Below are 24,784 nucleotides of genomic sequence, written 5' to 3'. Positions count from 1 at the left end.
CCTTCAAAATATTTAGTAGTTGGTACAGTGTGCAGCAAGGAGATCCCCCTCCCTCCCAGCAGAAAATTACAGCAAAATCTGCAAAAACAACCAGGGGTGTTAAATTACTCATGTTTATTTATAACAGACCTTCAGCCAGTACAGTACAAAACTTACAGTAGTATATCTCCGTTACACAAATATTTACTTACAATATATTACATATACAAAATGCTTTGCAATAAGTCTCAAAAGCTAGTTTAACTCCCCTTGAGAAAGGAGAAAAACCCTTTAAAAAAAGGGGGAGGGAGAACCAAAGGAAGAGGGGGAGGTGAAAGGGTAAGGTCCAAGGAGACACCAAGCATAGGCTACAAATGAAACCCTGGGAGAGAGAGAGAGGAGAGGTGGTATTGCACTTGCTTCTGTGTTTTATTTTTTTTTCTTTTTGTTCTTCATAACTTCTGATTAAAAATATATATAATATATATATATTATGTACACAAGGAAAGAAGCTGCTGAAAGTATTACAAAATCCCATCCGCAGCTTGGACACTGACACAAAAAAACAAAGGTCTGGAAAAGTGTCTATTTAGAAATTTTCTCGTGTGGTGTTGGTCTTGAATATCAATATAAAAGGAAAACACCTCTTTTCTCCATGTGGGTTTCAATGTTTTTTTTTTTCTTTTTCTTTACTTTTTTTTTATGCAAAAGGAGCTGGGAGAGAGCATGAGGATGTTTGAGGTTCCAGACCTGGAAGGCTCTGGAAAGTAGGATTTTGTACCTAAGACCCTGGTTAAAGTGCAGTGATGGTCTGGAGAGAGACAGAGTGCCCTTCTCTCCCCTCCTTAGCACCTGGTCTTGCCCTTCCAGTCTCTGCTCTCATGGGCTCAGAGTATAGCCTCAGAGCATAGTCCTTCATGTTCCAGGAGGTTACAGGTGCCAGAGCTGACTGGGGGAGGGGACAGGGGCACCCTAAGGCTCTGATACCCTAGAAGGGACTAGTTCTTATGAGGTGTCACCAAGTACACAGCAGACGAAAAAGAGGTGGTAAGGGGTAGGTCTAACAAGAAGGGGCTCAATAACCAGAACAGTTGAGAAAAACCCTAGATATTAATCTCAGCTCTGCTGCCATTCTGAAAGAAGGAGCCAGTTCCCTGGGGTACTGTTGAGAAGACTCTCCCCTTCTCTAGAGACCGCTCTCCTTCTAGCTAACTCCCCCATCCTCTGCCCTTGGCAACATCTGTTTATTGCTACATTGTCAAGGAGGAACCATCAACCCACAAAGCCCCTCCTTGACAATCTGGTTCTCTTAGGGAGACTACATAATGGGGGAGAAAAAGAAGGGAGAAAAGTTTTTCTAGGGTCTCCCTTCCCATAGAGGGTAAGGTAGACTCTTCCTAGAGCCCTTAGGAGCCCCAATCCCAGGGTCTGTTCCTTAGCCAACCCTTCACCATCCCCCTAAATTATCCCTGATAGGGAGTGAGAAAAGTAGGAGGCAAAAGAGCCAATAAGGAAAGGACATATGGAAAGAAAGATGGAAGGGGAGAGAAAAGGAGAGAGAGAGAAGGACCAAGTGTTACAACTTGTGAGGTGTTGTGTTTGGTTTTTACTTTCTTTTTTTTTTTTTCTTTAAACATAGAAAAACAGCCTTTGGTTTGAATCTCAAGGAAGCAGAGAATGGGATAGCTGTGGCCTTGGGCAGAAAACGCTTGTAGAAAGAGACCTCCACTCACAGTGGAGCCGCATCTCCTCCTGCCCCCTTCTCACTAACTAGGTTACCCAAAAAGCCAGGGGTCTCTGCTGTGGCCAGGAGGAGCATGCCCCCTCCTGCCCTACATCTGGGAACTGAGTGTAGAAGGGGGCAGTAGAGGATGACCCCCAGTTCAGTTGTGCCCATCCCATTCTTGCTGAGACAAGAATGGAATGAGGTGAGGGGCAAATGCCCTTCCTCGTCCTGGGATAATTTTTGGTTATACTGAAAATTAGGAGAAAAGAGACACCCTTTTCTCCCTGCCACTGATCCTAAGAACAGGGCCCAGAAGCCTGGGAATGAGGGTGAATCCTGCAGAGGGGAGAAGAAGAAGGCAGCATGACTGAGGGGTTGAGATAACCCCTTGTCATCAGGCAGCAACCCACTAGTTTCTCATAGGAGAGGGACGGCAGAAGCCCCTGAGAGCCTAGGAAGGTCACTAGAGTGAAGAAGATTAGAGGTGGAAGAGAAAGAAGAATTTTAACCCACCCCCTTCCCATGCCCTGGTTCCCAATTAGGCACCTGTGGCTCCCAACATGTCAGGGACAGGATTGCAGACCTAGCCTTGGCCCCTGAGAATATAAAATTGGGGCACTCCAAGGAGAGAAAAACCACCACTGAGTAGACTGGCAGGTTGAAGAGAGTAGCAGTGTTGGGGGCTGTTTGAGGAGAGAAGAGATAGATCACAACCCAGAGGGAGATTCCCAAATGTGGGCTTTGAGGAACTCATATTACGAGGGGAACGTCAAGAGGACCCTCAGTCCCACAGTGCCTGGGGAGAATTTCTTCAGCCCCTCCTACTTCCCAATGAGGAAATTCTTCATTTGTTCAAGCATAGTGCGAGCTGCCTAACGTGAGAGGGCACAAGAGGTATGGAGTACCAGGTCGAAGGGTCCCAGAGAGGAGATATAATGCCACAGAGCTCAGGTAGGGCCAGAGGGAGTTATCAGCATCGAAAGGAAAGATAACGCAAAGGGTGAGGACTTAACACAAGAAGCTCAGAACTCTTCCGACCAAGAGGAGCTTCCGACCCCGAGGGCTGTTAGAGCTGGATCAAAGGAAGAAAAATTAGGCCTCAAGTGGGAGGGGACTGTGGGCCAGAGGGTGGGGGAGTGGCAAGTGACTGATAAGAGAAAAAAGCAAAAGAAAAATCCACAAATCATATTAATAAATAACTCTGAATATGCTGGGATAAGAGAAGAGGAAGAGGAGAAACATAATCGAAAAGGCCTGTTTCATCACAATGCTTTTGTCAGTCAGGGTAGAGGAGAATGGGTGAGGAGGGGTCAGGGCCAAGGGTGAAGTCAGGTAGCCAGTGGTGGAGGCTACCGAGCAAAACTCCTTGGGATGAAGTGGGGACAGAGCTAGACTCCTGTAGGTAGGGCAGTGAAGTGGTGGACTGAGGGGAGGGCAGTAGGTGGCTAGCCCACCTTGTGCTCCCCCCGGACAATGTGGGAAGAGAATTCGTACCGGTCCTGGCTGTGGTAACCACAGATGTTACACTCGAAAGGGTCTCTGAAGCCATGGCAGCCCATGTGGATGGTGAACATGACATGGTCCAGAAAGAGGATTCGGCAGTGCTCACACTTGAAGGCCTTCACGGGCTCACCGCTCTCGCCCACCACCCGGAGCACTTCCTTGGAGGGGCCCGGGGTGCCCCGCAGCAACCCCTCCTGCGGCTTGGGGTCCTCTTTGGCGTAGGCAGGACTGGGCCGGCCCACCACAATGGTGGGAGGTGGCTGGGGTGGGGGACCCTGAGGGAGGGATACCACCCCCCCAACCCGATCTTCGTGGTTGCTCTCTGTGTCTGTGGAGTCCTGGCAGCCATTGCTGGGGGATGCCCCGGGGTCAGTCAGGGGGCCTCGGGCCCGGTAGAGGAGAGGGCCTCCATCGGCCAGGTCCTCGGGTCCCTCACCTGTTTCTCGGGACCCCGGAAGCTCCAGTCGACCGGGGAGGGGCTGCATCTGGGTGTAGACGGAGCTGATGACGGGTGTGAGTTCTGAGATGCAGTTGGTAGGTGGAAGGCGGAGGGGACGCAGATGTTCTGCCCCCACAAAGGCCAGAGAGCCTCCGAAGCCAGGCTCCAGGCCGTGATGTGCCACCAACTCCACATCCTTCTCATAGCCCCCTGAATTCACATCATAGGGGATGTCAGAGAGGCTGAAGCGCATCTGCTTTTCACCTGTGGAGGAGAGGATCTCAGCAGAGCTGGGTTTGGAGAATTCCTGAGTTTCCCCAGGATGACTTCTTTGTTTGCTTACCCTGGGGATGACTGTAACATTATTTACCAGTCCTCATTCACTTCCCTCAAGGTCAGGACCTCTGTGGGGCCACTCCCCAACTCCAGGCTATAATTGTAGGGAAGGACTCAGTCCCAGCCCGCAGCTGATCTTTAACACTTCCTTCATTGCCCTTTATAAAGTTAGAGAGTGAACCTCAAGGCCAGGTGGGTGGACCCCATACTCACACTTCCTCCCTCTGATACTCAGGGCCCTTCTCTCAGATCCCACAGGCGGAAGTTCTTGCTGTTCTCAAAAACTGGGAGAACCTGAGCTCCCTGACCCCCCTCCTCTTAAAACCACCACAACAGGCCTCAACACCCTCTCGAGGTACCTTCTCCCCCTTCATGCACCTTCTGTTCTGGGGATGGATTCTGAGCACCAGAGCCTACTTTTTCCCCTCCCATCAAATCTCCAGGCCCAACTGGTCTGATGGCTACCAGAGCTCAGGTTTAGAGGAGCTATGGCTTAAAGCAGATGTCTCCTCCCCAACTGGACTCTTACCTACAAACTTCTGGGGGGTGGAGCGCTTGCGTTTGGTGAGGCTGTTGGCCAGCCGATCAATGAAAGTTGGCCGCTCAGAGGATGAGTGCAGCATGGAGTCTGGCACCATCTCCAGGTCACGTATCTCGTCACCTAGAGGGAAGGAGGTAGGGACAAGTAGAGCAGCTGAAACAGGGTGGCATTGGTTCAGCAGCCTTTACCTGGAGAAAATCAGCAGGTCAGTAGCCAAGGAAGGTCATCCCCAATACCTGGAAAATCAGGTTCCGCTCACTTCCCCTTCTCTAGAGCTCATCCTAGCAACATTTCAGGTAATTTGAGGACCACTAGATGCATGTGACCCTTGGTTTCATACTTCCTTGTGTTCTCTCTGTCCCATTAGACTGAGGACATAGATCAGAACTTCCCTGACCCCTGGACCTTCCTGCAGCACCCACCACAGGGCTCTGCACCAACTGGAGTGCTTGGCAGATTTACGAGGCAACTGTCCTTTATCCATAGACCTCATCCCTTTGTTGGGGGGTGGGGTAGCGCTGGGATCACCCTTGCCCTCACTCCCTCTGGCCCTGCCCTCGACTCACCCCCCCAGGCCCGCCTACAGCCGCACCTGGTTGGCCGGCCAGAGCTTGGGCTTCAGTGCTGAGACTCTGTAGGTAGTTGTGACACCGCTCTTTGTGCTCCTCCAGGGTACTCTGCTGTTTGTAGCTGCGGCCACAGTAGTTACACTTGTACGGCTTGCCCACTGTGGGGGAGGAGACTGTGGAGGAGACAGGAGAGACATGGCATTGGTTACTTCTCCCTGTGCCCTGGCTCTACAAAGCCATCTGGGAGCAAATGTGCACTGGCATGAGGAGGAAGGGATGCGGCTCAAGTGAATTCTGCTCGTCTTTCCTTCCCTACCTTCAGCGGCAAGCATGGACAGGTAACCACACCACGGAGAAGGGGACCAGTGCACAGCCACGGGAGCAGAGAGGGGACCGGGGCCTACAGCTTTGGACGGCAGCTGGGCCTCACGGTGGCCAAACTGCTGCTCAAAGGAAGGAGGAGCCAGGGACTTTGTAGGGGATCATCCCTGGCAGGCAGGCTGGCCCCACCCTAGGGTCTTAGATTCTGGGGCCCAGACTGTGGTTTAACCTTTCCACGTGGCAGGCGGGTGCAAGTGCTGTTTATCAGACAAGGGGATTTTTTGCTTTCGACCTATCTGCTTTGGTTTGGGGGAAATTGGTGGGCTGGGGTGACAGAAACGAGAGCCCTTAGATCTGCCAATGTGGGGAGGGGCAGTTTTCACTGACCTTTACTTGTGCTTCTACTCCCACCCCTAGCCTGGTTTTACTGCTTATTTTTCTTTCTGTCTCTCTACACTGAGATACCAAGAGAGCCCCAGAAAAACCATGACTGATAGAGAAATTCTGAGAAGAGAAAAAGAAAAGAAGAGAGGGTGAAATAAAGGAGATGAGTAAAAGAAAGAGAACATCAACTTTGAGGGTCTTTTAAAATTTTTTTAAATAAAGAACAAGTTAGGGGCACCTGTGTGGCTCAGTCGGTTAAGCATCTGCCTTTAGCTCAGGTCATGATCCCAGGGTCCTGGGATCGAACCCCACGTCTGGCTTCTTGCTCAGTGGGGAGCCTGCTTCTCCCTCTGCCTGCCGCTCCCCACTGCTCATGCCCTCCCTCTCTGACAAATAAATAATAAAATCTTAAAAAAAAAAAGACTTTTTTTTTTTTAAGATTTATTTATTTGAGAGAGAGCGAGTGAGTGGGGGAGAGGAAGAGGGGAAGCAGACTCCTTGCTGAGCATGGAGCCTGATGTAGGGCTCGATCTCACCACCTGAGATCATGACTTGAGCTGAAATCAAGAGTCGGATGCTCAAAGAACTGATCCACCTAGGTGCCCCTAAAGACAACTTTTGAGAGATAATATTTGTGAGAGGAGAGAGAAAAGTAAGAGAACAAGGTATTGTATATTTTATTCTACGTATCTTGGGACACCTGGGTGGCTCAGTCAGTTAAGCATCTGTCTTTGGCTCAGGTCATGATCCCAGGGTCCTGGGACTGAGTCCTGCATTGGGCTCTCTGCTCAGCGGGGAGTCTGCTTCTCCCTCTGCCTGACACTCCCCCTGCTTGTGCTCTCTCTCTCTCTCTGACAAATAAATAAAAATAAAACATCTTATTTTACATATCTTGCTACTATTGAGCAGGGAGGCAGGATAAGGTGTCTCCAGGAGGGTGGTAATTACCCCCCCACACACTCCTTATATGTACACACCTACACTGGGCTTGGTTTAATCTATGCCATTTTGAGCTTGCTCTGTAAACCCTAGTCTTTGGGGGATGAGGTGAATGCCATGGTCCCTATTCACCCAAGACTTTTGGGGAAATGGTTTAACATCTGGGCGAGGAACCCCTTTTTTATTATAGTGTGGGTTATATAGAAAGCATCTCACAGAGATAGTATAGTATAGTATAACCGATGGTATACCTGTGTCAAATTCTGTTCCTAATAATCTTCTACAGAACAACATCCAAAATCTACCCTGCTGGCCTTGTTGGTTCAACAATTCTAGGGACCAAGCCATCCTTGTTCTAAACCAGCAGAGGGAGCTGCCCCTTTTCTGAGGAAAAGGAGTATGATTCTTTGGCACAGAACCTTGATGGGGGTCCAGGAAGGCTGCAGAATAGCTCTGTGGCCAGCAAATCTTTTTTTTTTTTCTTTCTTTCTCCCCCCTAGAGCTTCAGTTTCCTTGTCAGCAAAATGAGGATCACATGAGGAGACAAGCAAAATGCTTTGTAGATCATAAAGCCAGTTCCAAGGTGAGAGAACCTAGAACAAGGTAGGTGGCTGGAGAAATCGTGCTGAGGTGATTGCTCTGTCCCTTTAAATCCCAGCCCAAGAGACTTTAGGAAAAGAGAAAAATATCAAGGAAAGTTGCCAAGGACAGATCCTACTAATTTTTTCCCCTCTGCCCTTCTTCCTGCCTTTTCCCAATCTTAAGCTCCTACTTCCCGCCAGCAGCTTGACTCCTGGTCTCTTCACAAGGCGAAGCTTAAAACTTAGTAAGATGCTTCAAAAATGCTATCTGCCCAGCTGATTCAGACATTATGTTGACTCCAACAGTGTTGGCTGGTGCTATGAAAACTGGGTAGTCCAGTCCCCTGGCATGGATCCAAACACTAACCTCTGGACACTCTTGTGACTTGCTCTTGCCTCTGGGAAGGGGACAACCTCTTGAGATGGGGAACAGAGGCTTTTCCTAGGCCTCCTTTCTTCCTTTGGAGTTTGGAGGCCCATGGATATTTTTAGGAACCAGTAGGAAGTAAAGGAGAGGACAGATGGTGGTGGTCCAAGACCTCTGGTATCATGGAGAGAGGTGATGATGGTGATGGGTGTGGGAACTCAAGCATATGGAAGTGTGAGGAAGGGTTTTTCTGGTGCTCAGAAGTATGGAGGGGGGTGGGGTACAGATGGTTCTGGCAGTAGCATGAACTTTAAAAAACAAAGGGCGGGTGACTGTGAAGAGCCAAGAACATCACCCATGCTCCTTTTTCTCCAAGTCACAGAGTGTGGCAGATGTACATTATCTCATCAAAGAGTCCCCCAAATTCCCCAAGGGGCCCTGCTGCCCAGACGAGGGGTTAGAGAGGCAGGGCCCTATCCGCTCTGTGGGTGATCTGCCCTCCTCAGTGACAGATTCTGTAAGTCCCCGAATACACTGAGCTCTATTTCTGGGTGTACTGAGGTCCCACTCCCCCTCTCTCACTACACTGGTCACTGACCCGAGTGTGTACGGAGGTGGCCAGTGAGCGCATCACGCCGGCGGCAAGCATAGTTACAGAAGGGACATTTGAAAGGCTTCTCCCCAGAGTGCAGCTTGATGTGGCGCAGCAGGTTCCCCTTCTGGGTGAAGGAGGCACCACACTGGTTGCAGTGGAAGGGCCTTTCACCTGCAAGAGAAACAACAGATTGCTGAGGAGGACTGGGTGTGAGGAATTCTGAAGGTTCAACCTCTTCTCCCACCCTCTGCTCCACCCTGCCTGAGGGAAGGTGCTCAAGGCAATTTCTGAGAGGCAGAGCTGAGGCACGCACACAAAATTCCTGGTTTCTAAAGATCCCTCGGGAACAGTCTTACCCTGGGAAGGTGTGGATCAGAGAAGAATGGCAGGGCAAAGGGCACCAGGCCTGGAACTCTGGGCCAAAAGACCATTAACCCAAAACTAAGCCCTGTAAGACCCACTCTGCCCCGGGATCCCGAAGCCTGAGAAAGCTGAGAAGAGGCTTTTGTTTTCCTTTTTTTTTGTTTTTGTTTATTTGTTTGTGTGTTTAAATCTTGAAACCGGGGGTCCCAAATAAAACCCTGGAGTCCTGTCCCTGTTGGACTCTAGGACCCTTCTTGAAGCTACACCATCATCTCCCTCACCTCCTGAGAAAAGTATCAGCTTTTCTTATAACGACAGCTGATGAAAATGCCAGAGAAGTATGAATGTTGAGGGAATCCAAATGCCATCCCCTCCTTTTTTTCATTAGCTGGAAAATGTGTGGGGAGAGACCCTTCCCTTTCTGAGGCCACCCCACTGCAAGCATGGCCTCCTAGCCTCTGCCTTTCCAGCCCACCCCTGGAGCTCCTCCTGGACCCCCTGGCTTACTCACCGGTGTGGCTGCGCTTATGCACCATGAGCACATTGGGTCCAATACAGACCATGCCGCAGACATCACATTTGAGCTTGCCGTTGGGCAGCCGGATGCCCCCGGGGGAGTGAGGCTCTGGCCCACTTCCATCACAGTAGCCCAGGGGCTCTGACAACGAGTCTTCCACGATCACACTGTCGTCCTTTTCTAGGAGCCGCTCATCTGGCCCCAGCAGTCTGCTTGACTCCTCATCGCTGTACATCTCCACCTTGATGGAGTTGGCTGGAGGGTGGGATGGTGTTTAGGACAGAAACAGGCAAAGGGGGGAACCTGCCCGCAAACCAGAATGGTACTCCTGAGGTCCAGAAGGTTTTCTCCCAGCCCTGAGACACGCAGGCTTTCAAAGAGGCCAACACCCTAAGTCTCCTGGGTGGTGATATGGTGGTCCTGCCGGGACCTGAAACCACCTTTTCCTCCCATCCCACCGCCCAGGCAAATAGACTCCAAAAGAAAAAAAGTACATGGGATGTCTTCTGTTCCACTGGGGAGAGGAGGAGGCTAAGGGGAGCCTTTTTCTTCACTCTCTTGTCATTAAGAAAGATGTCTGGCTTGGCCCTGGGCAGGAAGCCAGCAAGTAACAGTGGCGGGAAAATGGTCCTAGGAAGACCAAAGAGACGGCAGGCTAAAGAGAGAGCAAAACTGGAAGACAGACATGGCTCACGTTATCCTCCCTCCCCATAAGACTGAACCCCTCTATTTCCCATCCATGAAAATCTGGAGAGGGGGATGAAGGAGGGAGGAGCCACTGAGGAGAAAGCTTTGGCTCTAGCTCTGACCTACATTCCTGGCTATTCCAACCATTTAGAGAATGTCACAGATCTAGGGCCAGCGAGAAGAGGCAGTCATGGGGACCCTATCCAGGCAGGAGAATGAGGGCCGGGAGCAGGAGGGGGCAGGTGATGAGGAGATCCCTCTCATCTCTGTTTCCTATCTGGCTCTACCTTGTGACCATTCCTATGTACTTGCTTCTCCAACTCCAGGATTTCTCTTTGGAGCCTTTACCTTAATCCCACCCATGCCTCCTTTAATTCTACCCTAGTCTGGCAGCAGCCGTTCACTCTCCTTTCAGAAGTCAGGAAGACCCTAGATACTGAGCTCCGTACTGCTTTTGGAGGCTTGAAGCCGAAAACCAGAGGGAGGCAGCGATGGGGAAAATGGCTGCCCACGGAGGGTAAACTGCGGGCCAAACACAAATGGGGGTGCCTAGTGCCAGGGCAGGAGGTTGCACTTACCACTGAGTGAGCGGCTGGGAGAAGAGTGCTGGCTGTTGGGGGTGCTCACCGAGGGCCCCACTGGGGCCCCGAGGAACTCCTTCTCCAGAGATGAGTCCCCGCTACCTTGGAGGAGAGAACAAGGGGACAGGTGAAGCTGCGGCTGGAGACTGTTACCGTCCGTTGCCTCACCTCTTCAAAATTCTGTGATGTCTCACAAACATTCATCTTGTAGCCACGTACAAGGCAGCATTGTGTGCTCGGCACCATACCTTGTGCCCTCGTCAGCCTGGGTGCCTGGTGTGGACTTCTGCGAGCTCAGTGGCTGCGTCTTGCCCACCCTACCTTTATCTAGGCCTGAGGGGAAGAGCATCACTGCCTGACGTCCACAGGAAGCAGGGCTGGGGCTGGGCGGGCCAGGGTGGAGAGGAAAATGGGGGCCTCAGGAGGGAGGCGGTTCAGGACAGACGTTCTTCCCTACTGTTCCTTTCCGGAGCCCCCAACACCAGGTTCGGGATCTGCAGGAAGGGCAGCTGGAATAGTCCCTGAATCTAATGATAATAATAGTAATCATAACGATAGCCGCTAACATGTATTGAGTGCTCACTTTGTGCCAGGCCTGGTTCTATTCACTTTATACCAATGATCTCATTTAACCTTCACAACGACCCTATGAAGCAGGTGCCAATACTATCTTCATTTTGCAGATGAGAAAACTGCGGCACAAAAGAGACTGTGGTACTTGTCCAAGGTCACATAGCTGGTAGAGGTGGAACCCGGACCGATCATAAATCGTAAGCACCCATGTCCTGAGCCACCACCTCTGCAACCAGTGGGGAATCACTGTTTTAGCAGAACTCTAATGGGAGCGTTGGGCCCATTAGACCTTCTGAAATCAGCACAAATTTGACTACTCCAGAAAGCCTCCTATCTGATATGATTCCAGTCACATATTTATTGCCCGATGTTCCCTTGACAGTAAAATAATGAGTTTAGTCTCAATATGTTTGTTGTTAACGTGTTGACAAATTGCTTTGTAAAAATGAGTTTTAAGAGTTTCGTATGTATCTTTAAAAAATTAGTTAACATACATGAAGATATGAATCATGTCTTTAAAAAAAAATCCCTCCTCCCCACAATCTTGTGCACAAATTTATAGGTGAAATAAAACACATGTAGGTAAACACACATAGACACAGACACATATCACAGATGTAGATACACATGAAGAGAACATACCTATAGGGGTAAACACACCCACAGCCTTCTACATTATCTGCTAACGTGAACATGCATGCATTTGTACACACAAGCCTAAACATGGAAGAGAGAAAGAGAGAAAGACACGAGCCCTAAAATTCATCCCTAAAGTCCACCTATTAGTACTTTACCCAATTTCCCAGCTATGCACATACTTACTTTCACAAAATAAAGATTCCATTATAAAATGGTTGGAGTCTTGGGCCTGAGGCAAGTAATCCGGAACACACCCTCCTGAGGGATCCCTCTCCAGCTTTGGTCAGTGGGAAGAAAACAACCACTCAGGACTTTGGGACCATTTCCCATTCATATCCTCTTCTAAAAGTCCCATTTCCCCCATTCTTTCCCATCAAAGCCTGAGGAAATTTGTTCACTATCTATAGAAAATGCCTTATAGCTTGAAACTGAGTTGTCCCAGCTGCGGCTCTTTAGATGAGCCATGGTTATCTAGAAAAGTTGCCCAAGTCAGAACCACATACATATCATGAAGTAAACATCTCAGAGTTGAGGGTTGAGATGTGTAGACTCAGACCTAGTTTTAAAATATGTCCTTTAACTAAGTGGTAGTGTTTGCTGTGGTTAAAGGGGCTAAAAGGGGCATCTCTTCATTCCTTTTCAGACGTTTAGTGCTGACTTGCCCTAAATCACTTGACGTTAGTAATAGGGGAAGAACTGGACTCTGGGCCCTGGTGCTGAGTCCTTGACCCTAAAACAACGAGTGAACCTGCTGGAAATCCATCTCTAGTCCCAGCCTACTAGGCTGAGACTGCCTCTTGGAGCCAGGGGCTTGATACATGGAGAAAATATGCTTAAAGGGATATTTAGGGGCATTAAGAGGAAAACATCCCTTGTGCCTTTCCTTATGAAGGCCTGGGAACAGGAGGAAGAGCAGGTGCCTCCAGAGCCACCCTAGTTGTTTGAGAGGCTCTTTGATGCCATTGCCCTCCCTAGGGAAAATAGGCTCAAGTCTGCTTTTCTGGGGCTAATACATAAAAATGAATCTGTTTAAGGGGCCAGAAAGTCTTTATGGGGACCCAGGGATTTTGAGTTCTAGCTGGAGGGTGAAGGGGCCTAGAGACAGATTTAGGAAGTTCAGAAGTTCCTCTGTCAGTCCCAGAAACCCCAGGGAGGGAACTTCAAATGCCTGGGACTCCCAAGAAATCCCAGACTGTCAAAGCCAAGAATTAAGGCCACTCTCAGGTCTCAGAGAAATGTTCTTGGTCACAGTCATCATAGATTGGCTGAACCCCCAGAGGGTAAAGCCAAATCATGAGGTTGACATCAGAGGAACAAGGAGGTGGGTCCAGGGCAGAAAAGCAGGAGGGAGAGAGAGGAAACAGGGCAATGTCCCACAAGCTAAATGTGTTTCACATACTGAAGGAGACTAGCCCTCCACTCCTGCTGCCCTTCCTCAATCCCTTCAAAGAGTGGCTGCCTCTAGGGAACAGCCATGAGGTCCTAGAACCTCCACACTTCTCTGCTCTCATCCTAACTGCTTTCCCTTTCTTGACCATGGGCTCTGGGGTGGCAGGATGCTAACCTGCTAGCAGGGAACAGTGGGTACAGGAGCGAAGAAAGACGCCCATCCCCAGCTCTATTGTGGGGAAGAGGCTGAGGCCCCTCAGATCTCTGTTCCAGGGTGAGGCATCTGCTGCCAAAGCTCCTCTTTACCTCGATTCTATTACCCATTCCCACCCAGGCCTGTCTCGGCATTTCCCCCTCGGGCAGCTCTACATCTGTCCCCAAGGCCTAATCAAGATGTCACCACAAGCTCCCACTGTCCAAGTCGCAGTCTTTGCTTAGCAACACCAAACACCCTTCCCATCCTCCGCAAGTGTAGGGAGGAACGCCCCCTCCCCCGCCACTCACACTCACACTCACACACACATACACACACACATACATGCGCGCGCGCGCGCGCGCGCGAGCGCGCGCGGCCCCCATCCTCTCCCTCTCCTCAGGCTTGGGAGTAGTTACTGAATCGGCTCCCTAGCCCCGGCAACCCCCCTTCCCCCTCCGCTAGCCCCCTTCTGCCTGAACTTACATTATCCTTCCCTTGCCGGTGAGCCCCTGGGGTGCGAACGCGGCCGCCGCCTTGGAAACGGCGAGGGAGTGCGGGTGGTGTGTGCATGTCTGCGTCTCGGTGGCAGGCAGGGGTGAGCCCAGCCACTCACCTTCCAGGAAGCGCGGATTCCTGGAAGTGAGGGGAACCGCCGTCATTTCGCAGGCAGCGGCTCGGTGAGCGGGGGCCCACGGCTGCAGCCGGCAAGAGGAGCTCAGCCCAGGGTGTGTGTGTGTGTGTGAGAGAGAGAGGGAGTGTGAGGGAGAGAGGGAGAGAGGGAGAGCGCAAGCGAGTGCACACGCTTGGATGTGCTTGCGGAGGGGGCTGGAGAGAATGTATATGTGTGTCTGGTGGGGGGGGGGGGGATGCTAGGCTACAGCATCCCTTTCCCAAGCCAGGAAAGGGGTGGGGGTGGGGGGTGTGCACAGGGAGGGGGAGGCAGATGCCGTTGCCCTCGTGCCCAGCAGACAAAGAGGAACTGCACAACAAATGCCTGAGAGAGGCAAGAGTGTGTGTAAGAGAGAGAGAGAGATGGATGGGCCCTCGAGGTGGGAGGGAGAAAGGGGGGGCCCCCAGGGAAGGCCCAATCCTCTGCCAGCTGGGGAAGCCAAGGCCCCAGAGGTCATGGGGCCCAGGACATGGGGCAGCTTCAAGGCTCTCAGATCGGCAGAAAGCCCCTCCCCCACGAAACTCGGGCGCTCAGATTCCCTCCTTTCCCTCCTCCTCCAGGAGGGAGGCTGCTCTCTAGATCTGGGGACAGACAGCCCCCTCCTTCCCAGCAGTGAGAAGACCCAGCAGTCTGGTCTCGGGCTAGTGTTGCTCTGTGGCCCTGAGGCTTCTCAGATCCCGGGCAAAATCCCAGTATAGTCTCCCCACCTCCGCCGTCCTCCCTTCCAGTGCCCCTGGGGCCCAGCAGCCGACAGCCCTGGACGAATCCGCCTTCTATCAAGACAAGGCCTCTGCTCCCTTCCCTTCCAGAGGAGCTGCTCACTGACGTGCTGACCTACTTTGGAGACTAGATTTTCTGATTCCAAGAATTTGGGGGTGGGAGGGGCCGTGAAACTTTGGGCTGCCTACCCCTGGATCCCTCTCTAAGGTTCCCTTAAACAGAAAACTGTGACAAGCACTGCTCAGTCAATTAATTGCATGAGCTGGGTTTGAGGAACTCAGTTTCCCCTGAAAGATAGGGAATGGAGGTGGGGAGAGAATCCATGTGGTAAGTTAATGGACTCCTCCTTCCTCTCTCAAGACCCCAGGAGGGAGTGACCTGCACTTTTAGAAAGAGACAAGGGGAGAGAAGATGGGTTTTCTGAATTGGGTTCTGTGAGGTGGGAAAATCTCTTTGAAGGACAGGAGAGATACCCCCTTCATCACGTGGCCAGGTGAGAGAAGGCCACCGGGTGAGGGAAGGCCACCAGGTGAGGGAAGGCCACCTGGTGCGGAGACAGAAGAGCCTTGATGACCTTGAAGGGCCACCAAGTGTGCTTGAGGAGGGGTACATGCAACAGCCTTTCCCACTGCTTGCATACTGGCCCAGGAGAGATGGGTCAGTGCTGGGCTCTCAGATGCCCCTCACATGGACTGTCTCAGCCATGCCCAGCCCTGCAGGGGCTACTTTTCAGAACTAATGTTAGCTCTATGTTGGCTTTCCCTTTTCCCATTCTCTAGGGTAGTTGCTGGCATCTAGAATTCTCAAAACACAGGTGAGGGGTTTCTGGCTTCTGCTTTCATTCAAAAAATACCATCCTGTGCAGAGGCTTCTCTTATCTCAGAAATGTCAACGTGCTGAAAGCAGGGAAAATTTGGTTTCATAGCACATGAAGCAAACACCCTAAGAGGTTTTCCTCTAATCCACATTCTCCAGAGACAGAGCTCCATGGGATATTTCCCCAGCCACTTTCTCAGTTTCTCATTTACCTACGTTAGGACAGGGACTGGTTTTTATCCGTCTACGTGTTCCCCAGCAATACAACAGGGTCCAGAGTGTGGATGTTGCTCAGTAGTGGTTTTCCGAGTAGGCTTAACTGAGCAGAAGAGAGAAGGACTGGCTGGTTCCTCAGAAGGGCCATGACTTTTGTTCCAATAAACCTCTTTCAGTTAAATCAGTCCACTTGATCCCTGTCACTCTGACCAGCATGTGGCAGGTATCAAATGCCTTTACCCATTCCAACTCCTTCCCTCCTTAAATGAGAAAGGGGTCAGAGTCAGTATCTTACCTTACATTACCCAGGTGTTGCCAATGACTCTTATATGTGTGTCTGACCCATCTTGCTATCATCCTTTGAACGTGCCCATAATTCCATCGGTCCCACTTCAGGGTAAAAAAAAAAAATAAGCTGTAGGTCATTTCTACAGCGGTGCTTGGATTTCTGATGGGCATCCTCATCATGTCAAAACCCAATTCTGGCTTCCCTTACCTTTTATAATCATTTCCTGCCCTGACATTCTAGTGGTCCAAAAAATGATTCCTTCTGTCTTAGAGACAAACTCTATCTTAGGCCTTTCTCTACACCCTCAGAGAGGGAGCCAGATAAAGGTCCTCATTTTTTTTTACCTTGTTAAACTCTGAAAAGACCCCGATTACTTTCATCTCTCTAAAAGCCATTCATACGGTCTCTTCTGCCTCAGTAAGAGTATTTGGCAGCTATGCAAAGCCACAGCATGTTATGACAGTGGAAAAGGACTGGGGGAAATGAGAACTGGGCTCTATATCTCTCTTTCAAAGGCTCTATGTTGTTGGCCCACTGGCTGAATTTAGCCCATGGACAAGTTTGGCTTGCTCCATGGAACATTTTTTAAAATATTGAGTCATTATTCTAAAATGGAGACATTTCACATAAAATCTGGATTTCTGACTTCTCTTGAAAAACTGGAAGTTTTGGCCACACTGGATACACATTCTGGCATGACAATGACTGATGGACACCGAGGAGCTGTTGCTCCTTGAGGTAGGACATGTGTTCTCTAGTACATGACAGTCCCCACATTCTCTTCTGTGCATTATCCTAACCCTGTTCACTCATTTACATACCCACCTGGCCCCTACAGGCCTTTGAGGTTTGAAACCCTGCTCCCCTCTCCACCTGGCTGGGACAGAATATCATGTTTGGCCAGTGACCTCAAGAGTATGGAAGAAGGACCTACATCTTCCTTCTGTCTCTTTGCTTTAAATCATTCCTCTCTAATAGTCTCCACTCATATTCTCCTCTTATTCCCTTCCCCTTCCCTAACCCCCAAGAAGTCTGGGAAGAGAATCTCTATTTAGGGAATATAAAATGATAAAATAGATACACACTACCAAGCACTACCAAGCATGAGTGGCAACTCTGTGACTGGGGCACCTGAGGTCCTGTGCTAGGCTGAAGGCTGGACTCCACTCTGCTCCACAGGCGAGTGGCTGCTCCCAGCCCCTTACAAACAGAATGCACAAGAGGGCATACCAGACATATAGGAGCGGCCATTGCAGTCTTCTATGTCCATTTTAGAGTCTGCTGAAAGAGAAAATAGCTGTGATTAGAAGCCAGATCTGGGAAGGGAGGAGGTTTCTCTCTAACATTCTGGAACTAGTAAATTTGCTCCAACCCTATCCTAAGGAAGAAAAACCTCTTACTTGGTCCCGATGAGAAAGACAATGTACCCCGACTTACAAACCCCAGGGTCTCCAACCCACAACTTCTGCAGGCTTCCCCAGTCTCTGGAGTGGAAACACTGTCTTACTCCAGAGTGGTCCCGGTTGTGTTGTTTTGAGAGTAGACCCTCCTCCTGTAGGTGGAGCTGATGCTGTGGGAAAGGAGACAGGTTACAGCCCAGCTTTCTGGAGGCAAAGAAACCAGCCCCACAGAAGCTCTGTACCTTAAGGTGGGGTAGTAACAAGAGAAAGAAGATGGATTCTGTCTCAAGGGATTCTTTTTTGGGTGTGTAGGGGAGGGAGGAGGACAGGAAAGTAGAAGATGGAGAGCAGCCCACCTCAGGTTCAGCGAGGAGTCCTCTCCTGAAGGTCTAATAAACAAATTAAAACTTTAAGTGGCTTCTCCCCACCTTCTTGCCAATTACTTCGCTATGTTTATTTTTTTTTTAAAGGCGGAAGCCTGAATTTAAAATGCAGGTTAGTCTATTTAAGAGAAGTGAGCAGTAATTGGCAGTAGAGTATTAAACAAATCAAGAACTGAGAACAATTAAAAGTGATAATTTGTTCCAATGAATTACCTCCTTAGGAGCCTGTGGGAGGAGGAAAAAAAATATCTTCGGTGGAAATTTACATACCTCCAAAATTGATTTCACCAGTCATCTAATGAAAAATAAATACTCCAGGGGCAGATTTGGGGGCACAAGAGTGGGGCAAGGGAACAGCCTGAGCTGCCACCAGGATTCCTGGTCTCTTCGAAGGATCTCTCTGAGGCAGATGGATGAAAATTTGGTTTGCTTGTAATACCATACTGTTAGAGGCAAGGGTGTAGGATTCTGGAGGATGCACAGGGGAAAAGTATCTATTACCTTGTCTCCCCACTCCCTCAGGTCATTCGCGTGCTGAGAGACATCATACTCCTCTGAAAAGTCTCAAGAGAAAGCCCGAAATATGGGCTTTCCTTCACTTCACAAAGCAGCTGTACCTTAGATTTCATTAGAGAGTCCTAGTCTTACCCAAGAAGCCTGGGTGTAGCAGAAAAAATTATCTAAATTTATTTTCAACTCTTCTTCACATCCTCCCTGGGATGGACTGAGCTTTGGGATCAGACTGCTAGATCAAGCCACAATAATGAGTGGTTCCTTGAAGGTTCCCTTAGGGGTAATGATTAGAAGAGCCCAAGTCCACAGTGGTTAGCAAACTCATACCCTCTGGTACTAGCCATAGAACTTGTGGTGGGCAGAGATTCAAAGAATGAGGAAGGGCGGTCTGGTACTCACGGGGCCCCCTTCATTTCTGAATCATTAGCTCCATAATTGCCCTTTGGGATTTTTCAAAACTGCAAAGCTAAGATGCCACATGTGACTTCCCTTCACACACACACACACACACACACACACACACACCATGCAGGAGAAGCAAGAGTGAGCAAGATTTCCTCCATTTTCTGCTTGGAGAAACTGAGGCGCAGAGCAGCTAAGTGACTTGTCTCAGGGTTCACGGTGAGCCTGGAACAAGAACACAGCTCTCCCATCACTCTGAGCTGTGCTTTTCCCATTAAACCATCTTGCTTCCTTTCAAAAGTCGTGGATCTTCTTGCTTTTCCCTGGTTCTAACATCAATTAAGGCATCTTTTCCTTTGGTGTGACCCCTGTGGGACTGGGGTCTGTTACTTAAAAAGAAGAACAAGTTGAGCAGGCTCTAAGAGGAGAAATATGCTAATGTAATGTAATGTGTGTGTGTGTGTGAGAGAGAGAGAGAGAGAGAGAGAGAGAACACAAACGAGCCAGGGGCTAGATAAGCACTAGGTAGGCAGAACAGTTGAAGCATAGCATTCAGCCAGTACTGGCTCAGGAAGTGCATCTCATTCTTGGACACCTGCCCAAATGGTCCCAAAACAATTTCCAGAAGGGTCTGAAGGAGTTGTTTTCTGAGTTGGACTTTGTTCCTAGCAGTAAACTGAGCTCTTCTGCTTCTTAATTGCTCTTAACAGGTGCTCCATGACACATCTTGGGCAAAATCAATGTTTGGCTGCCTCTAACAGGTCCACATGCCAAGTTGGTAACCCTGGAAGTGAGAGGGGACCGAGATTCTGCTGTTCCCAATCCTGGTATTCTGAGAGCCAGGAGCAAATCAGTAGACGTACTTCACTGTTTGTTCAAGTCTCCAGGCAGCACATCCCTCCCAACCTTCCCACTCCCCGCCCCTCAAAGCACCTCCTCCCCTGCCTGGCCAGGCAGGCAGATCTTAGTGTCTCCTTAGAGGAACTGGGTCAAATTAGGCACTGCCAATTGGAGACATACCGCAGGGGGAGGAGGTATAAAAAGAGAGAAGTTAGTTACACAAGACAGGTTTGGCTCAAAGATCTTGGAAAGAAACAGGCTTTATAGCAAGTTAGGCATCATTCAGTGATGGAGGTAGGCACATATGTACTGTAAATTCAGTTCAGCGAGCTGAATACAAAGCAACTAGAAATAGCTAGTCTCCCAATTCAAAAGGAAGTTTCTCTGTGAGGAGGGAGGAAAGATTGGTCATTGTAACCTCTGGAGACAAAGATTTTCTTCCCTGTTCTTTTGAATCCACTTGGCACTGTAACAAGAGTCCTCTATGGCCCTGACTTTCTCCCATCAGCACAATATCGCATTTGAACACGAATGGGCAGGAATGGACATCCCTTCTAGACAGAAGATTTCCCACCACACTTCCTGACAAGGAACATGTCACAAGCAATCCAAGGTCTGACTTCTAAGGGCAGGTCTGGCATCGGCTACCACCCCAACTTCCCATCTCCACAAAAACATCCCCACAGCTTTCACTATTAGGTGACAAAAATGTCAGAAAGTCAAGTTCTCTCTATGTAGTGGCTCTGAAAGCCTGAAATAAGATGGACATCACAAGTATTTAAAGCTCTTCAAATCCTCTGAAGAATCCTGTTTGATCCAGTGACACTCCAAAATTGGAATTTAAAATACACTCCATGTGGTCTAGTGGGTAGAAAGGTAGTGAGGAGGATATTGTTGGGAAAGAGAGTGGAGGTAGAGAGAGTGGCAAGGATCTCTGCCTTCCTTTTGGTTATTGTTCCCAGACTGCAGCAGGGAGCAGCAGACATTTTTTTCTCTGGTCTCCCCTAGGACCCGGGACCCGAAGTGGAGTGCAGTGATTATTAACAAGACAGAATTTCCCACCTGCCTGGGAGTGAGCAGTTCAGGTACTACCAGTAAACCAAACCCATAGCATCATCCTCTCTTGTCCGTACCTTTGTGAACTGAATGAAATCGACACAAAAATGCACCTAAGTCACTTGGCTGGTTCTGCTGTCTGTCAGGGCTTTGCATAATTGGGGAGGGGAAAGGGGTAAATGATTGAGGGCAGAGGTGGAATGAGGCATTGTTTGCAGCCTGACTGACCACTGACAACATGTCCCTTTCCAGGAAACAGACCTTGACGTCCAGCAGTCTGCAGCTCTGAAATGATCTTTAGGGTCAACCTAGGGCCCTCTAGAAGGAAACCCACGAACCTTTTCTCAGCTCATGTGTCTGTCTTTACAGCAGAAAGATTTGACTCATTTTTTCACCAGGCTGAAGATGGTGACCTTCTGTCTACATATAATACAGAGGAAGACAGCTCGACTTCATTATCCAAGTGCTTGGGGAGCTGTGCTGAAGGGATGAGTTCTCAGGTCATCCTAGGAATGGCCAGTCTCTAAAATAAGAAGGGCTAGGAGCTGGAAACACAACACCTGGGCAGTGGGAAAATATCACCTCATTGTCTCCTTTTAGATCTCAGATGGATGCATCTTTTCTCTTGTTCTTTGCACTTCCCTGTCCCCCCCACGTCGACTGTGGAAGAGAGAGAGGGCTAAGGTTTATGGGTGGGAGGAGAAACAATCCTACCCCTCCCATGTCTCCTCTTAGGACTTAGGAACTAAGGAAAAGGCCAAACTAAACAGTTTAAATCACTAGGTATGAGGCACATGAGATAATACTCTCTGGGTTTTTTGGATATACCCTTGAGGATTTGAGCCCTGTGTTTATAGAAAGGCCCCACAAAGTCACTGCTATTCAGTGTTTGGGGAGGGGTGAGGGAAGTAGGGCAGCAGAGTTCAAGTTGAATTTTATAACAATTAGTTTTGAAGCCAAAGATGCCCTCAAACAAAGTTAGCTCTATCAAGTGAGGTTTGAAATTACACGGAAGTCTTAATGAACTATTCTGCCTGGGGCAGGGTAGCAAAAAGGTGGAAGAGACAGGAACCACTGCCTTTGGTGGCAGTCCTGACCGGAAGTCTCTAATGCATGCTCATCAAAAGGGCTCAGTGTTGTTTGGGCCGGAAAGATGTTTTTGGGCTCCTCTGCTAACAAAGAATCTGGCCGTGAAAATCCAATTTAGTAAGCCTCTCTTCATGTGGAGGGCCTGGGGCAGGGATGTTGTAGGACCTGGGGAATCTTGGAGCTAGAATGGAGCTGAGAGATGATCTCCAATCTCTTGGTTTTTAACAAAAGAAGAAATTAAGCTGAGTCACCCATCTGGTTAGCGACAGAATTAAGACAAGTAGAACCCAGGTTACCAAGCAGGTAACCAGTCTTTCCACTACAGTACAAAGTTAAATCTTGCCACAGTGGGAAGGTTTGGGGTCACCATGCTTACCTTCTTTCTCAGGTGTTGAAATGAAAAATTTGGGGGTCTGCATCTGAACGTTGGGAGTCTATAAGGTTGATGCCATTCCCACTGGTGGGGTGGGAGGAGACAGGTCATTCATATCAGCACTATCCTTTCTTAGATGCTTCTGTCAGATAAACCTTGAAACTGTCTCCCTGTTTCTAATACAGAATCCACAATTCTTCTGAGAAAAGGAGGCAAATCAAACAGCTTGGAAATCAGGGCCTTCTTCAGGCAGGGTCAAGAGACCAACAAAAAGAGGGAGTACCTCTGCTTATAGCATTGTCTACACCCACAGGGCTCCACACTCTTATTTGTTCTGCTAGAGTAAAATGAGCCTTGAAATACCTGCCCAACAATAACTTATCTTAATTTTTTCCTTGGTTATTTTGTGTGTATGTTGAGGGAAAAAAGATGGCCAGTTCGGGAGAAAATAATTCCTTTGTGGATGTTAGTAGGAGGTAAAAGGTGGGATAATGTTCCTCCCACGCTGGGAAGTACAAGCTGCAGATTTAAACTAAGAGAAAATAAAGGAGAAATGTTCAGTTGCATTTTCACTGGAAAAAAATTCAGGACTTCTTTCTGAGCCAAGTCCCAAAATGTGCTTTACCCTTAACCTACTAAGAGGAAGGGGATTGCCCAGAAGCTAGAATTGAACTAACTGCACTCAGTGGGCAAGAAAGACATTATATTTTGTGCTTGAGACATCAGCATCTGTTGACTAGGGCAAGACATAATTCTCAACCTGCCAAATTGAGGGCAGCTCCCACCACCCTGGGACCCACCCCAGAAGCTCCAGTGAGACCTCGCCTGCTTCCCAATGGCAACACTATTTTCTTCTTTTAAGACTTTATTTTTATCTCATGAGACACTCTTCTGACTATTCTCATGACCCAGGGAGTTATCTGGATTCTCTGGCTTTAGGTTGTTGTAGGGAAGGCTGAAGTCCCCCACACCACAAAGCAAGATTCACTGACCTACTGAAAGACCCATGGGAGATGTGGGATTCCCGGCTAGGCATTCTCACATACTCCTACCGAATAAGAAGCTACATTTTCAAAGATTGTTTGATTTGGCCTTGTCCTGGCGTTATCCTCAGAATCTGAGTTATCTTAAGTGGAAATATTGTAGGTAGTCAGACACCTGTTTTTTAATGCTTCCTAAGAATATAAACATGTACCTTCACACAGGTAAAGTGAACAAGTAGCAAGCAGTAAGGGGGAAACAAAAGGCCTCAACAGTCTTCTGCTTGGCCATGATAATGGAAAGCCTAGAGCTGACATGTGAGCAAGTCAGGAATTTCTAAGCTCACGAATGATGCTTTGAGGGCTCAGGCAGGGTAGACTGGGACACAGGTGGAGCTATGAAACCTGTCGGTGGGGGAATCTGTAAGAGTCACAACAGTAGACAGTTTTGCTTATGAGAGAAGGGACTGAAGCAAAAGAAGGTGTGTAAAACTTGACACAGTGTGGTTGGTAATGCATCAGATCTTCCTGGATGCAGAGTTAGTCAATTCTTAGAGAGAAATGGGGTACCTTATTTCTTAAACATCTCATATCTAATGATCTGTGTGCTATTAAACTCCCAACTGTCTCTAGACAGGACCAATCACAAATAAAAAAATTTTTTTTAAAAAGCATAGACATCAAACAAAATTTTCCAAAGTGAGAATCTACAACTCTAGCAGACAAAGGGTAAGAAAATAACTGGGGATGGGGCTGTGTGAGGAGGTACATGGAGGCCTATTTTAGCTTATAACTGCTTCCCAAGTCTGTCTCTCCCTAGAGTTGTCAGCCCCAGGGCTTCCTCTGTTACAGTTCTTTCTTAGGACTCATATGCAGGGAATCTCTTCCTTCCCAGGAACCTGCTTCTCAGGTTCCCTAGACTTCTCACCCTACATGGTACCCTAGACATCACTTTCCACTCTAAGTTTCCTCTCTACCACGTTTCTCCTATTCTGCTCATTGCCTCCCAGATCTCCTCACCTAGGCCTATGTCCTCTCTAACCTTCTCGATAAATCCCCTAATCCCTCGCTTTTTTTGCCCAGGTACCCCCTCTGCTTCTCCTTTCTCCACTGTCTCTCTGTTCTACCCCAGCCGTATCCCACCGAGGAGACCCGCGCACCCAGCTCCTGGCTATCCTCGATCCTCTGCCCTGACCTGTCTCCCGCCTTTTTAGGACCCCTTGACTCTCCGTTACCTTCCCCTAAACCTTAAGCCTCGCGCCAACCTCCCCCACCAGCCGGGCCAGCTTTCTCCCCTCGAGCCACACAGCTCAGGCGGGTAAGCCCTCTTCCCGCCAGCCCCCCGCCCCCGTCTCCCCTCACTTCACGCCCAAGCCCCTCAGGCCCCGCCCCCGGCGACCGAGGCCCCGCCCCAGCGATTCGCCCAAGCCCCGCCCCTCACTCACCTGAGGCAGCTCCGCGCGCGCGCAGGCTAGGGGGGTGTGGGAGAGGGGACGGTATTGGGGAAGAGGGGGGCGGGGCAGCGGGGGTCCCCCACTCTGGCCCGGGCGGCCCAGTGCGGGGGAAGTGGGGTCACTAAGGCGGCGGCAACCGGGCCGGACCCGGGACCCGGGCGCTCAGCGGCGGCGGCGGCTCCATCTCCATCAGCGGCTTCACCTGAGGAGGGACCGGCCCCCCCCACCAACCCCCCCCATCACGGCCGTCCCCCCTCCCCCGAACAACTTCCGGTCCCACTACCAGGCGACAGGCGGCGTGGCTGAACACCGAGCGTCCCCAAGCCGGGGAGACTGCTGGGGGAAAGGGAGAAGAGCT

The 24,784-nt window shown here is 49.6% G+C and overlaps 1 protein-coding gene across 2 annotated transcripts; it reads right to left on the bottom strand.

Moving 5' to 3' along the window:
• Positions 1-99: 99 nt before the first annotated feature.
• On the bottom strand, positions 100-17,503 carry IKZF4 (IKAROS family zinc finger 4). 2 transcript variants are annotated; one of them, XM_028110983.2, is made up of 8 exons: positions 17,374-17,503; positions 17,167-17,217; positions 10,426-10,530; positions 9,155-9,415; positions 8,284-8,451; positions 5,117-5,266; positions 4,513-4,644; positions 100-3,911 (listed from the first exon to the last, which is right to left on the bottom strand). In XM_028110983.2, exons 2-8 carry the CDS (start codon positions 17,204-17,206, stop codon positions 3,151-3,153), a joined length of 1,617 nt encoding a protein of 538 aa, XP_027966784.1. In that variant the 5' UTR covers positions 17,207-17,217; positions 17,374-17,503; the 3' UTR covers positions 100-3,150. The 2 variants fall into 2 exon arrangements, with proteins under 2 accessions (XP_027966784.1, XP_027966785.1); XM_028110984.2 differs by lacking the exons at positions 17,167-17,217; positions 17,374-17,503 and adding an exon at positions 11,824-12,061.
• Between the last annotated feature and the right edge of the window lie 7,281 nt (positions 17,504-24,784).

Source organism: Eumetopias jubatus, unplaced genomic scaffold (assembly GCF_037043125.1).
Source record: "Eumetopias jubatus isolate StellerSeaLion01/CBP00866 unplaced genomic scaffold, mEumJub1_p1.0 scaffold_8, whole genome shotgun sequence".
NCBI classification, from domain to species: domain Eukaryota; kingdom Metazoa; phylum Chordata; class Mammalia; order Carnivora; family Otariidae; genus Eumetopias; species Eumetopias jubatus.
This window is presented reverse-complemented; position numbering and strand designations above follow the sequence as displayed.

Bases quoted from the DNA above. Each gene is read 5' to 3' on its own strand.
- IKZF4 (XM_028110983.2), bottom strand. From the start codon at position 17,206: ATGGACATAGAAGACTGCAATGGCCGCTCCTATATGTCTG. The intron at 9,416-10,425 runs GTAAGTGCAACC...CCCACCCTCCAG, and splicing joins TCCCAGCCGCTCACTCAGTG to CCAACTCCATCAAGGTGGAG. The intron at 4,645-5,116 runs GTGCGGCTGTAG...CCTTCCCTCTAG, and splicing joins AGCTCTGGCCGGCCAACCAG to GTGACGAGATACGTGACCTG.